The sequence below is a fragment of the Strigops habroptila genome, chromosome 10 (genome assembly GCF_004027225.2).
Source record: "Strigops habroptila isolate Jane chromosome 10, bStrHab1.2.pri, whole genome shotgun sequence".
NCBI classification, from domain to species: domain Eukaryota; kingdom Metazoa; phylum Chordata; class Aves; order Psittaciformes; family Psittacidae; genus Strigops; species Strigops habroptila.
Window position 1 is genome coordinate 22,332,789 of NC_046359.1, and position 14,884 is coordinate 22,347,672.

At 45.7% G+C, this 14,884-nt stretch overlaps 1 protein-coding gene across 1 annotated transcript in view; it reads left to right on the plus strand.

The window, feature by feature from the left end:
• Positions 1 to 12,454, plus strand: part of VIT (vitrin) — a 51,718-nt gene extending 39,264 nt beyond the window's left edge. The window contains 9 exon segments of the mRNA XM_030499986.1: positions 2,271 to 2,333; positions 4,922 to 5,069; positions 5,259 to 5,362; positions 5,864 to 6,090; positions 8,118 to 8,631; positions 9,284 to 9,312; positions 9,314 to 9,401; positions 9,404 to 9,424; positions 9,427 to 12,454. Of these exon segments, the coding sequence (XP_030355846.1) occupies positions 2,271 to 2,333; positions 4,922 to 5,069; positions 5,259 to 5,362; positions 5,864 to 6,090; positions 8,118 to 8,631; positions 9,284 to 9,312; positions 9,314 to 9,401; positions 9,404 to 9,424; positions 9,427 to 9,461 (1,229 nt within the window). The 3' untranslated portion in view covers positions 9,462 to 12,454.
• Positions 12,455 to 14,884: the final 2,430 nt, after the last annotated feature.

Here is a 14,884-nt window from a genome sequence, read left to right on the forward strand (position 1 = left end):
TACTTGAACAAACACAGTCAAGAGGGCAAGCTGCAGGCTGTTTCAGGTTGTAAAGAAAAAAAACACAACCATTCTCATCTGTATGGCTGACCAAGAGAGACCATGTACAAGGCCAGCTCATTGCTTCCCTTATCTCTCTCATGTCACCCATAATTTCTGCACTAGATAAGCCCTCCAGAAGGCAGCACTGCCAGCAGAAAGAGCCAACTTGCCTCCAGCCACCCTCTGCCCATGCACCAGGGGGTGGGCTTCATCAGGGAGCTGGTCAAGTCCATCATTTTCTTTCTTCTCAGTTTAATTTGGCCTTTTGCCCCTTCCCCTTGAGTCCCACCAACACCAGGCAGGGAGAGGGGCAGATGGCAGGACAGGAGCAGGAGAGATGGCACCTTGTGAGAGGAGGGCTCAAGCCTCTGGCAGTGGGGCTGGTTTGCACCACCTGAAAGTGTTCATGGGATTGTGCCTACAGGCATTTACACACAGGCAAAGTAAGGGCAAAGAGGGGGCACTGGCAAATCACGCAGTCAAACTATTGCTCTCCCAGGTTTGGGGGCTGTGGCTGCTGGTGAAGGAGCCAGAAGGGTTGTCAGATGTGAGTGCACAGTCCACCTTCAGGCTGCAAGAAACACTTGGCTCTGTGGTCACTTCCTTCAAAGTGTTCTCCTGTAGCTCTTGCTCCTTTGCTTTACTTTGCCTGGCTGCTGAACTGCCCTCCTTTTCATTTACGCGAGTAGCAGCCACAGACACACACCAGCCTAAGCCCAAAATTCACTCTCCTCCTCTAATCCTGCATAATCAGACTTAATACAAACTTGGCCCCTGACCCAAAACTATGCGCAGCTTTCAGCATGCAGGTGGAAGGACACAAAGTAGTGTATTTGCGCCTTATGATGGGCAGATCATTGGACATAGCTGGAATGGAAATAGAAGCAGTGATGGACAGAGCTGGAGCTGGTGCTGGTATTTCCTCCCTTCCTCCCCACCCCCCCCATTTTCTTGGCTATTTTCTGCATTTTTATGGCTTGGTCATTAATACCTTCAGCAACTAGCTTAGGCGTTGCACGCGCTCAGAGCTGTTATTCCTTCCATCATATTTAGGCGATCTCTGCTGATGTCCCTTTGCCACCTGCTCTCTTTACATACACTGATGCCCTCATGGCTGGCTGCTGGGGAGAGATAAACAATTTCTATATTAATCTCATGTTTTCTAAAGTTACCTTCTTACTGTCTCTCTGAAGTCTGTAGTCTTTCCCTGATGTATTTGGTGATGAAGCTTTAAGGAAGTCTTCCTTCTTTGTTTTATAAAAATTAACAAGCAGTTTATAAAAATAGTAACCTGTTCTGCTGTTATTTGACCAACATTTCCTCAGCGAGCATTCAGTTTGTGGCTTGTCTGATCATTGCTGTCTCTTCTGAGGATTATCCCGGTTAAATCCCCTTAATCTTGTCATGGTGTAGTGAAAAGAAACAGCTCGTTGCCATTGCTCAGGAGGGAGATGCTGTACTGTAGGAGACTTTCACCAGACATTCAAGTCATGAGTGAAGTTCAGCCACCAGCCTGATGATGCCCTGTGAGTCAGTGCATCTCACAAGGACATAAACTCATGTTCCCAAGGCTGCTACCATCCAAATATCTCAGTTGGGGTCTTGGCTACAACCCACTAGCTACCGTGAGACTGTTTCCCATGACTTGACTGTAGCTCTGTGCTACCATTTGCCCTGCTTCTTTTGTGCTTTCCAAAGTAACCCAGTCCTCCAGGAGCCCCTGAGGAGCTGTGGCTTGCGTTGCTTCTCTAGCTGTAACGTGGTGGGGTGAGTCGCTGCCAGTACCTTCCCCTTCAGACAGAAAAGCAACATGCTAAATCTGTCACTCATCTGCTTCGGATGTTGTGTAGCTCATTGTAAAGCACAGGGGCAAAGTGCTAAAGGCCACCACCCCACAGCATGGCCACCAGCCTCTGCACCTGACTCTACTTGTGCGTGCTGCTACCAAGCCCTTGCACTGAGGGCACTGACTCACAAAGGGGAGTCAAAGTTGGTGCTTGGAGAGATTTTGATGGCACTTCTAAAAGTGCCTCTGCTCTAGTTTTATGCTAGAGGAGATGTAGGTGGAAAAAGGTAAGCTCTAAGGATGTGCTCTCCATCCTTGCTTCCCTCCCACATCAATCCTCAGGCCAGGGGGCACCTCTGCAGCTACCCCATTGCCTGCTTCCTTCCAGAGCAAGGGCAGCCACCAAGCACACACTGATGGAGCCTTCCCTTCCTCTTTCTAGGCTTCAGTTCAAAGGAAGAATTGAATCCAAAGCCACTGGAGTCCACCTCCCAGGGGAACTCAAGTACGTACTTCAGAATTAATTTCCTAATTAAGTAATACCATTTTATTAATTATATATTGCTAGAATGCATTCAAATTAAAATAGCAAAAGGCTTTCAAGAAAGCCTAAGAAACTTGAGGAACTCATTTTTCCCTCGTAGAGGAACAGCGAGTGCTCTCCACTGACCCCTCTCATACACATAGTTGGGTTTTGCTTCTAAAGGGAAGGAAATAACAGCCAAGATTTAGCTTACCTGCACAGGGAGATGGTGGCTGCTCACCGCTACCTCTTCTGGGCAGTACCAGCTCCACCCTTCTTGGGCACAGAGCTTCTCTCAGGGACTGTGATGGCAGAGGACAGCAAACCCATGTGTTGCAGCCGGGGTTAGATGAGCAATTTGACCATTAACTCATCTTTAGATGGGGCCCAGAGTGGAAGGAGAAAGGGGGAGCAAGCTCTGAGTGAAGAGGTGGGGTTGTCTGCCACCTCCTCATGGGAAGCCACCCTGAGAAGCGGCTTCACCCTCCCACCAGCGCCTGGGTCCTCTCTTGCCCATCCTCCAGCGGCTGAACACCGTCTCTTGCAGAACTGTCATTTCAAGGACTCTTTACATCATTAACTACTACTAACCACTGAACCAAATCTCTATGTATTCCCCGGCACTTCTCCTAATACTTAGAAGTATTTTTTTGCTTATCAAAAATGTCAAATACACCTAAAACAGATAAAGAAGTAAGGGAAAGAAGAAGAAAAGGGGAAGGAGCTGCCCTACAGACCCAATTGCACTGCAGAAAAGCACTACTCCGTGTAGCAGAGACACAGGCAAGCACAGCTGTGTTTCCAGCAGTTGAACTGAGATAAGGCACACCAGAATCGAAACGCTCATCCCGCTGATACCTCTAGGACCATAAAAGCTATAATTCAGATCTTGCCTCCCTGAAAATCAGAAAGTGCTCAGTTCCCTACAGAACTTTACCTACACTTTACCTACAGAACTCACCCTACAGAACTTTACCTACAGAACTCACCCTACACTTTAGCCTGTGCTCTTGCAGAGTGCCACTAATGTCACAGCACTGAAATACTCCTGTTGTGTGACTCCTCCCCAGAAATTAAGTCTATATATAAGTGTATGTAAATCTTTGCATGCCTGGACTCTGCTGGCTAACAAACTCCCCACTTTCCAGATATAGACCACATGGTGTAGCTCCCACTGAAGGACAAGAAATTGAGGAAAGCTTGGCTGTTAATTGAGGTATTATTTGTTGTGGGTTCCCGGCCTTGCGTCACGATCTGCTGTGAACGAACGCAGTTCTCAGTCACGCTTCTATAACTCAGCATTATTAAAACTAGAAAAACAGACAGCTACAGGAGAAAAAATTGAACGTAATGAGATGGGAGGCAGTTGCATAAGCCAGTAAGAACAATTGGCGCTTTGTAGCCTTCGGGCTACCTAATGATTAAAACACACTATTTTGGACAGTCTGATTGGTAGGAGGCATCATCAGAGGGAAATCAAGAGATGGGGATGACCCAGACTCCGGAGGGGGAAAATGTTAATTAGCGCTCTGGTCAAGCCAAATTTCAATCCCACTCCTGGTTGCAGTCTAACCGATGAATGTTATACCATTAACTTGCAGACATGTAAAAGCAGGCTGGCAGCGATGAAGACAGCATTCACAGAAGCAAAAAGATGAGGTTCATCTACGTCATTAGAGGGAAGAGGTTGTTTGGTTGCAGTGATATCTTTTCTAGAATATTGTTTTAGCCCAGAGAGGCAAGACAAAACTGCTGCTACTGCACACACAGGTACAAGCACAGAGCTAGATGCAAAAAGAGTCCCCACTCAGTCTGAACACAGCAAGTGAAATCATCATCCCCAACATCAGCTCCAGCCCAGAATGAAGTTGCTGAACAATTTTCATTCAGAAGTGCAGAGTTGCCAGGATTGCTGTCAGCAGCTCCTTGAAGAGACCCCACAACATCCTTTGCCCTGAGGCACATCCCAGGCACCACACATTTTAGGAACTGAATGGGTCTTCCCTCCCTCCTGAGCAGCATTAACACAGTATGTAAGGAACTAACTGTTCCTGTTATACCTAGTATACCAATTAAGTCCACAAAAGCATAACCAAGGAAATCCCTGTAGTCTGTGCTCTGGAGGTGTCCAGACCACAAAATCCAAGTGTCATGCCTGGCTTTACAAACTCTCACCACCTCTGGGCTGTGAACAAAGGGAGCCAAGCCCAAGCCATGGCTTTGGTGGAACAGGATATGAGCCAGTTTGCTCCTGCATGGCTGACCTCTCCTCCCCAGCCTCCAAATAAGGTGCTCCCAAACTGACTCCTGGGAACAGCTTCTTGCCCTTTGTCACCCAGACAGGCTTGGATGTTGTATGGGAGAAAATCATGCCAAGGACCACATTTACCAAAGAGCAGGACAGACTTGAGCCCCCAGCTGTGACTTGTCCTCGTCAAAGGCTTTTTAGTAGAGTTTGCACAGCAGTACAAGCCACTGGATGCAGGCTTTTAAAGCCTTTGCTCCTCACAAGAAGCACAGCTATCAGAAAGGACTAAAAGTATTCTCCGTGTTTCTGTGCCTCTCCTCAGATTGCAAGGTTGATTTGTCCTTCTTGATGGATGGCAGCTGGAGCATTGGTAAACGCCGCTTTCAGCTCCAGAAGAGATTCCTTGGTAACGTGGCTCAAGCCCTTGGCATTGGCAGTGCTGGTCCTCTGATGGGCATCGTTCAGTACGGGTAAGAGCTTCTCCCTTTGCCACAGGGCACAACCACACACTCTGGCAGCTGTAGCTCTGCAGCTGACACATGCTGAAGGTCTCACTCCAGCTTGAACCCAGGAGACAGGTAGGACAAACAGGTCCTACAGCTTTTGTATTGTTACGTGTGAACCAGAAAACTGACAGCTGCTCTCATTTCTTCTTTTAGTGATGACCCTTCCACAGAATTTAACTTAAAAACTTATACCAACTCCAAGGACTTAAGAAGCGCCATTGAGAAAATCCCACAGAGAGGTGGACTTTCCAACGTTGGTAGGTGAAGGGGCTGCTTGCATGTCCTAAGCTCACGGAGGGCTACCAGAGCCTGGGCTGTAGAGAGACCACACCTCACTGGGTGTGGAGGCTGTGACCAAATGGTGCTCAGCACTAGGGCAGGGCTGGAGAGGGGTTACCGCTCCGTGACCTGCCTGTGCTCATCCAGAGCACTGTGAGTACATCACAAGTGGACAGGATTCACCTTTCTCCTCATGCGCAGGACACGTCAGGGATCCTTGCTAACCCAGCTTGTCACCCCAGCCCCTATGGGATACAGGGAGGGGATAGATGGGCTCCAGCATAGGAGGGCTCAGGAGGCACTGGCACTGACAGCAGCAACCTTCCCTCCTGATTCCACAGCCACTGAAACTGCTTTTCCCCACTGTTGGCAGGGCTCCAGAACTTGAATCAGCTCCCTGCCCACCATTCGTGAGGTATTATCAGGCAGAGTGCTTCCAGACCTGTAACTCAATCCTTATCTCCCCTCTTTTATTCCAGGGAAGGCACTTTCATTTGTTAATAAAAACTTCTTTTTGGATGCTAATGGAAACAGAGGTGGAGCACCAAATGTGGTTGTAGTGCTGGTGGATGGGTGGCCAACTGACCAAGTGGAGGAGGCCTCCAGGCTGGCCAGAGAATCAGGGATCAACATCTTCTTTGTCACTGTTGAAGCAGCTACTGAAATTGAGAAGCAGAATGTTATCGAACCAGACTTTGTGGACAAGGTACTTACTGGGCTGGGCTCTAGCCAGGAGCTTGGCTCTGACTGCATTTTCCAAGCTGTCCCTTTCAAGGCATCTCCCTTTCCTTCTTACCACTTATGATTATTTCTTGTCTTGCTTATGCTGTATTGAGGGTGCTTACCTGAAGAGCCAGGCAGCAGCACTGAAGTCGGAATGGAGACAAAGTCAGTGAAGTTCTGGTTTGAGGAGCATCATGGAACAAATAGCTTTTTCCTGACTAAACACTGGCACAAACCTGCAGTCATACTGAGATGAGAGTTTTTCCAAATACACAGTGGCATGACAAAGCACAGTTGCATCCTGAGCTTTCCACAAGCCTGCCTGCTGTGCATCTCCCACCCTGGCCAAAGATTGAAGAGCCCTGTCAACCAACGCCAGCGTTGTATTTACAAACAGGTGCCATATATGCAAGTGTTGGTATGCTCCCAACACAGGCGCACCCCAGTTTTTTTCAGCTATGCTGGATAACTCAACATTTTGTTCCTACTGTTGATCTGATGCAGGTTATTTTCTCTTATCTTGTTTTCTGCTGCTGTGTACTTCATGGTAGCACTTGGAAAAAGAGTAAATCCCTGCCATGTGCAGCAAAAAAAGAGAACACAAGCCTTGAACAAGTTGTATTTGGCACCAGCGGTTGCTGCCTGCTCAACAGTGCTTCAGGGCAAGCTGGCACCCAGTTACGGCAGGAGGTATCTACCAAGTGCCAGACAAGACTGGGCTCAGGAAGCAAGGTCGAGTTATCTGATATTTTCAGAAAACAGATGCCCATCTGAGTTGTGTTGCTCTGCCATGAAATAATCTTCCATGAGTTCCAGAGCTGCTCCAGTGAGCTGCGCTGTCTCTGGGCAGTGTTTAATTGGATTGTAGTCTTATTTCCATTTAATGTATTTAAAGGAGCAAAGCTACAGTGAGGTTCTGCAAACCTGCCAAGGACACTGCAGAAGTGGGAGTGGGCTCAGAACAGGAAGGTGAAGGGGGAATGGTGACTTGATACTGCTGTATCGTAACACTAAACCAGCAGTGACACAGTAAGAACAAGAGCAGGATACTGTGAGGAGCCAACTGATCAGAACCCTAACTCTCTTGGAGCTGTTAGGCTACATGCACGTCAAGACCAGGCACCAAGAAAACAGTGCCTCAGTCTTTTTAAAACACTCATGCACACAGAAGTTGATAGATAAAGCGTGGCTTAAAAAAATATTCTTACCGAGAGACACGAGCATTAGCATTTAAAATGCGCTAAAGCCAAGGACAATGTGATCCAGCCTGTCTCTATCACCCCACATCTCACTTCTCCCACTCCCTCTTCTGAGCCACCCCTAATTCCTACCCATGCTCTCCTAATTCCCACTAACCCTATAGAAGACTCCTGTGGATCTGCTCCCTACAAGTATTGAGCTACAAAAATTAAAGACTTCTTTTACTATGTAGCAGAGCCAGCACAATGGGGAATCTTTATGGGCTTTTCACATTTTTGCCAAAATTGCCTGGGGTTTTCTGCTTAGAAGAGTGTGGAGCCAAGCGTAATCCAGCTTTAGTCCCAGGTTTCAGTTCAAGGTGGTAGGGCTTGTCGACAGGCAACGCTTTCCTTGTTGCCCTGAACAAGAGGAGCTGAAGTTGCCCCCGACAAACACACAGGCTCCCAAAATGACCACTGGAGCCACGCTAACATCAGCTCTGTGATCTGAATGCTTTTTCTGTGAACAATGTAACTCATCTAAAAAATCTTGACAGGTGGCAAACTTGCTTATTACATTTCTTTTGCTACTAGAATATAAGCTCCATCCCACGGCTTTAAAAAAAGGCAGGAAAAACTGCCTCGTTACACAAGTATGTGTGATGTTACATTGACATCATTTCCCAGGGAAGCAGATGGTGACTGGAGGAGAGGCCATTTCAGACTCCAGCATTCCTCTTTCTGGGAGCCTATATTTACAGTTTAGCTACATACCCGAGCTGAAACAGGCAGACCAAATTTCCGTGGCATTCATCCTAGTGTTGCCTTGCAGGCAGTCTGCAGGACAAATGGTTTCTACTCCATCAACGTGCCCAGCTGGTTCAGCCTACACAAGGTGGTCCAGCCCCTGGTGAAGCGGGTCTGCGACAGCAATCGGCTGGCCTGCAGCAAGACGTGCCTCAATTCGGCTGACATTGGTTTCGTAATCGACGGCTCCAGCAGTGTCGGCACTGGCAACTTCCGCACGGTGCTGCAGTTTGTAGCCAACATCAGCAAGGAGTTTGAGATTTCGGACACCGACACCCGCATCGGGGCTGTTCAGTATACCTATGAGCAAAGGCTCGAGTTCAGCTTTGACAAGTACAGCACGAAGCAGGACGTGCTGAGCGCTATTAAAAGGATCAGTTACTGGAGTGGTGGGACCAGCACAGGAGCAGCCATCAGCTATGCCACAGAGCAGCTGTTCAGCAAATCCAAACCCAACAAACGGAAGATCATGATTCTCATCACAGATGGCAGGTCTTACGATGATGTCAGCGTGCCAGCCATGGCAGCTCACCAAAATGGTAAGCTCTTCTACTGCTACCTACTCTCCCCACATGCCTCAGCATTTATCCAGGGCAGAGAAATGCGGTTTGCTACAATTCGAAGACACTGGATGAAATTCTACGAAGGAAAGTAGCATCTTACCCTCGGGTCTCATTGACCTCTAACAAGTCCAGTATCTGTTTAATAACAAGGAACTTCAGGGAAAACAAAAAACAACAAACAAACAAAACAAAACCAACCCAACAACAAATCCAACACACATAAATCTAGCAAAACCCAGCTATGTCTAGGAGATGTCAAGGGATTTCTACCATCTTAGTAAGACAAGAAGCCTCCTTTAGCTTTCCAGTCAGGACAGTCATAACATCTTCCAACACAACTGTAAGATATTTGCATCAGAAACGAGAACCTTTCCTTCAGAAGCCCATTGTTCAGACCCAGAGCAGAAGCTTGACCGTTGTTTAAACCTTTCTGCTCTTGGCAAAAGGTAACCCCAAAGTACAAACTAGACCTTTCCTCCAATTGAAAATACCATTTTTATGCAGACAGTGAGCACTGAACTCACTGCCCACATTTTTGTGGCCAGGCAGTTACGTTTGCAGTATTGGGTCTTAAATCAAATTTAACACAATGAAAACTTTTTGCTCATTCTAAACTGTTTCTTTTCAGGAGTTATAGCTTATTCCATTGGAGTTGCCTTGGGCAGCCCAAGACGAACTGGAAGCCATCGCAACGGACCCCGATAAGGAGCATTCCTTCTTCGTGGATGACTTTGACAACCTGTACCACTTGTTAATCAGCTCATCCAAAACATTGCACAGAATTTAATTCCCAGCCAAGGAACTGATGGACTCAAGCAAGGCAGGACCCTCGGGCACCAAGCTGAAGGCACACCAAGTGCCACAGGAGTAATGCCAGCCTTCAGTTCAAGAAATACTGGAGGTGTTTTTCTCTGGCACTTTCTAGTCAGCAAGGTTCATTGCAGCTCTGTCCCTGTGCATGGTAACGCTCTGTGTAGACTTGATTATATTTTTCTTTCCTTGCAGGCTTCAGAAACTCTGATTTGGATGGATAGCGAAAGAGGCAGTAAACATGGAGGAAATAACTGGAGCTGTTTGAAAAGCTGCTTTCAGTCCAGAGCCTTGGCTTGGCCAATTCCCACCTTTGGGCACACACAGGCTTCCTTTAAAAGCACCACTTCCATCCTGAAGTGGCCAGGTCCCTTCAGAGAGCAGCCTTGCTGCTCAGCTGCTGCAGCAGAAGCACCTCTGTGTGGCACTGCCCACCAGATGACACCCAGGTCAGGGCTGAAATACCAGACACTTTTTTGGGGGGAAGGGGAAACAGAACTCAAATTTGAGTACCTTCTTAAAAGCAGGCACCCTCTCCATACAGCTGTCTTGCCAGTAAGTTTAAGCCTTCAGCTAGTGTAAACTCAAGCATTGAGATCTATCCAAACCCAGAGACTGGAAAGCAAGTGAGAGGAACAAGTCAAGCTGTGAGACCCTGCAGTCATTTGTCAACCCCAATAACGCCCCCAAATCCCAAAGCAGAAACATGCAGGAACTGGAATCTAGTCTCCTACAGCACTGTATTAATATTTGATTTTGAGAAGTGTGTTTTCACTTTAGCTCTGTTGCTCCACTCTTGTACGTCCCAAGGCCTGCAAGACCACAGGAGAGCTGCCAGGACAGAGAAGACTCTTTGAGAAAAATCACGGGTTTAAGTTGCTTCCAATCAGAAAAGCATTTGAGACCCACCGCTCTATCGTTAAACCACAGCTCAGAACAGCTTACAGCAGTCTCTAGCGTGAGGAGAGCTACTCAAAAGCCATTAACAGGATTTAAGAGGGAATTACCTGAAGTTCTGTATTATACACTGGGAAAAGCAGCATTTTGAACATTTATAGACACCCTTTTCCAGATTTGGGATTGACTTCTGTTTTATGGATTGATTTCAAAATGAACCTATGACAGCCCTGGATTGTTCAAAATATACAGCTGCTCCTGAAGGGAAGAACTAGCCATATCACTAGTCAGTAGGGGAGGAGTGACACATTAAGAGGGCCAAAAGAACTGCGCTTTAATTAGGAAGCAGCAGTTGCTGGTTATGTTTCCATCCAATATAATTTAAGAAAATATGTTCATTGAGCAAAGTTATCGAAGGAAAGGGATGGAGTTCCAGAGCCAATAGAAATGTGCATGTTCAGGCACCTTATGGCAGTCAAAGCCACACCACATCAGGCTTGTGGAACTAACACAAACTGGGAAGGAACTAAAACTCGAATGTCACACCTTACTCACAAAGCAAGCTTTTAATAGCATTTATGGTTTTAATAGCCATGACCCAGGATGTTTATTATTCACATTAAAATGTTAATTGAATTGAATTGTCATAAGGGAGACTCCTTCCTGTCAATAAAAGTAGCACAATTGTTATGTTTGGAAATATGATTCAAGTAGCCCAAAAATTACCCATTAAGTAAGCACAATGCAAACTAATAAGAACGTTAGAGTTTACATGATCTCCCTGGTGTGGTAACATAAGCCAGGCTGTGGTCCCTTCAAGAGGACCCTTCAAACCAATCCTGGATTAAACAGTGGTTTTACACAGGGAAAGTTCTTGATCTTCCCCTCAGAAGAAACATTCAGTTCCAGCTTTTACTGATCATCATCAACACAACAATGCTACCCAGACAGAAGACACAGGGCACTGTCAACTTCCAAAACAAAGACATAAAATATATTTGTATGCAGAGTTTTTAATTATAATCTGTGTTGCTGCACTTCCACGGTGATAGCTTCTTGGCTTCAAAAAAGTAAAGATAAAGGATAGAGAGCTAGGTAGAAGCAGAGCAGCCCTGATACCCCCCATCTCCTGATCCATCTCCCTCACTACCATTCTACTGGAAGCATCTTTCTCTGTCAAGAAGAGACATAACACGGCCTGGACAAAACTCAAATGCATAAACTGTATTTACTGAGGACTTCAGTTCAGACACAAGATTTATTGTCTGAAAACCTGTTTGCTTGGGGTTTAACTTGGGGCTAGCTGAGAAAAAGGCCTAAGTCTTAACTTTTAGCTACTCTTAACAGTGTTTTAATTTTTAATGCAGCATTATTTTTTTCCATACTGGCTGTACTCATGCAGCAAGGAAGACTGGTCACTCTGCAGAGACTCCCCAGTGCTCTGCCGAAAGCGCAGCACAGAAAGCTGTGGGATTAGGAACAGTTAGAGCACACGCGTGTGCTTTAGGATATGCATTTTAATTTCTTCTGAAAGCATAAATTTCAAGCAATGATAGCCAGCTTTCAAATGCTCTTTCACAGGGAAGTTGCACTGCTATCAGTCAAGCATTTATAAAGGGCACTTCAGGGTTTATTGTTTAAATCTTAAGTTTAGAGAACAACTATGGCACTTGGTTGCCAAAGTGCATTTTTATTAACTTCTCAGGATGACCTTGAAATTGTTAGATCTAAGTGTCAAAGTGGTTTAATGTTTAATCCAACTCTCACCTACACTTAGATGTCATAAACACTGTAAACTTCAGTGTAAGCCTCAAAACTTGTAAGAATACACCCTTCCATTAACAAAAGCAAGCACAGAACACTCCTCTCAACCTTCATCTTTCATAGTAATCAAAATACTTTCCATTTTCTAAAGTCTCTAAATAGTGTTTTATTAAAAAAAAGATAACTTACATATAAATCTTCACAAATATTTGAAGCGGTGTATTTGTTTGAAGAAAGCAGCAGAACTCCTTCTGTAACATAAACAAGCTATTCTGAACTTATCAATACAAGTTGCTGTATCTTTTGCAATAAAATTGTCCCAAAGGCATATGCAGTACATGTCATTTTGTATATGCTTAAAAAATAAGCACCACATATGGTCCATGCCATTTTAGTTTCCAAAATGCAGCTGAGGTTCTTACTAGGTTATGGAAGACCTAGCAAGGCTGGTAACGCCCCAGGTGTTTCAATGTCCTCCTTTTACATGCTCAACTAAGAAAAAAGCCGAAGAGTGAGCTAGCAGAGGAAGGGCCACTAAATTACCTACCAGAGGAATCGGTCATTGAAACAGTCCAATGGCTGAAAGGCACCAAAATCATATGTATTCTCCCAAGTCTGCAAGATCACTTCTTATTTGGAACCAGACATCTTCTGGAAGCTGAAAAAAAAACCCAAACCCAAACCATAGTCTCTACACACTTTCTAGATGCAGGGCTGAATCAAAAGAGGATCTATATGCCCAGACACTTGATGCTGGGCCACTTAGTTTCAGATGCCTGACCAGTGCAGTGGAACCTGCCACCTGGCTGAGGCACCCAGAAAAGAAAGGCACCAAAGGATTGGACTTGGAGGCCAGCAGCCAGCCAGGGCTGGAAGCTGTCTGAACTAGTCACCACATAGCCAAAGCGGGTTGTCTAAACACCCTCTCCCCAGGAAATATGCATCTTTGCATTCAGGAGCTGGTCTGGTGGCTTATCACTGCTCACAATCACAGTGCATAACACCCACCTGGAAATAAATACTGACATCCATAGATGTTCTGGAAGGTTCTGGAAGCTCTGTGACAGCACCTCTTACCTCTAACTCCAGCATTAGCTACTCACATTCTGTGTGAATGACCCAATTAAATTCAAAGTCCAACCATCTCTTCAGAGAGAGGTAACTCAGAGTCCTGTTTCACAGCAGTAGCTTACCTTGCTGGCGTAGAAGTGCGACACCCAACACCCCTGCTGTCGCTGTGCCTCCCGGCACAGAGGGCATCACTGCTGTGTGCGCCTTCCTGCTCATCTGCTGTCACTTTGCTGATTCAGCAAGAGGAGGGTTTCCCCATGGCGACTGTTGAATTTTGCTTCTCTGACAGGTGGACAGACAAGCTTCCCCTTCCTCCTCACATTCCTCCCTCCACAGCACATGAGGGGAACTATTCCAGTAACCAGGAAAAGCTCTGGGGCTAAGCATCCAGACTGGAACGACCCAATCTAAACATCCTTAGTAAATTTAACACCCTACCTGTAAACTCCACAGAAAATCATCAAAGTTATCTACTTAGCAAGTCAAAACAAGCAGTAAATACCAGGAATATTACCTAGACACCAAACAGTAAGTCAGTCTTCTGTAGTATGCATACCTTACGTGACTTCACGGTTAAACAAAGTAACTCTATCATCCTTCCAGTTATTTTTCTCTACCCTTCAGCAACATAATGGAAACAACTTGATCCCTATTCTTCTCCATTCCCATCTCAGTTCTGAGAAGTCTTAGACAGTACCAGGCCATCTACATTTGCTAAATCACTTATATATTGAAAACACTGCAAGTTTATCTATATAGCTAAGTGCCTCAAATTCCTCAAAGTAGTCTTCTTTTTTTCCCTTATTAAAAACTTAAACTGCGGGGTGTCACAGGTTTTAGCACTGCATCAGCTACATCACTCACAATCAGCTGTCAGCCATACCGAATGTCAAGAATCACAAGTAGTATTTTTTTTTTTAACACCAGTTTAACCCCTTCTCTGAGTTCTAATAAAACTCTGATAATGCAGCTCAAGAACTCCAACATTCACTCTGAGAAATTACTTCCTTTTAAGCACGATAAATGGTAGTTAAAAGTTTCACCATATGGCCAAAGACAATATATGCACTTTTCTCACACCCAAATCATTTTGGGGACATGTTTTGTTCATAGAATCATAAATAGTTAGGGTTGGAAAGGACCTTAAGATCATCTAGTTCCATGGGCAAGGCCATAAGGATATTAAGGCTTCCCACTTGGAGGTCACTCTAACATTGTTTGTGAAATCTTCCTTCTCCCTACCTCAGGAATCTTCTACTGACTATCTCTGGAGGCAGAACACTGGAGTGAATGCAACCGTATTGCCATTTCATACAGCAAATCCCCCTTTCCTGTGAGGAGTGAGGATGAGTAGGACTAAATCAGAAGGGTTATTTTACCTACCATCAAGAAAAGATGAGAACTTTGCTTATCCCACCTACAAGCTTAGAAAAAAAGGGATGGACCCACTAACAAGTTGTTCTGCTCAGTTCTGTGTAGGCTCCCATACCACCCCCTCAGCAGTGCCATTCTGAGCATCTTCCTGTAGCAATGCGACTACCATCTGTGATGTGTGGTTTGCTCTCCCTCATCCTCTCCCCAAGGGCAGAACCATGCACTTATTTTTATGTTACATGAATGTTCTCCCCAGGAAGTGCTCCGTGTCCTGCTATGATCAATGCACCGCCAACAGGCTAGCTCCCGCACA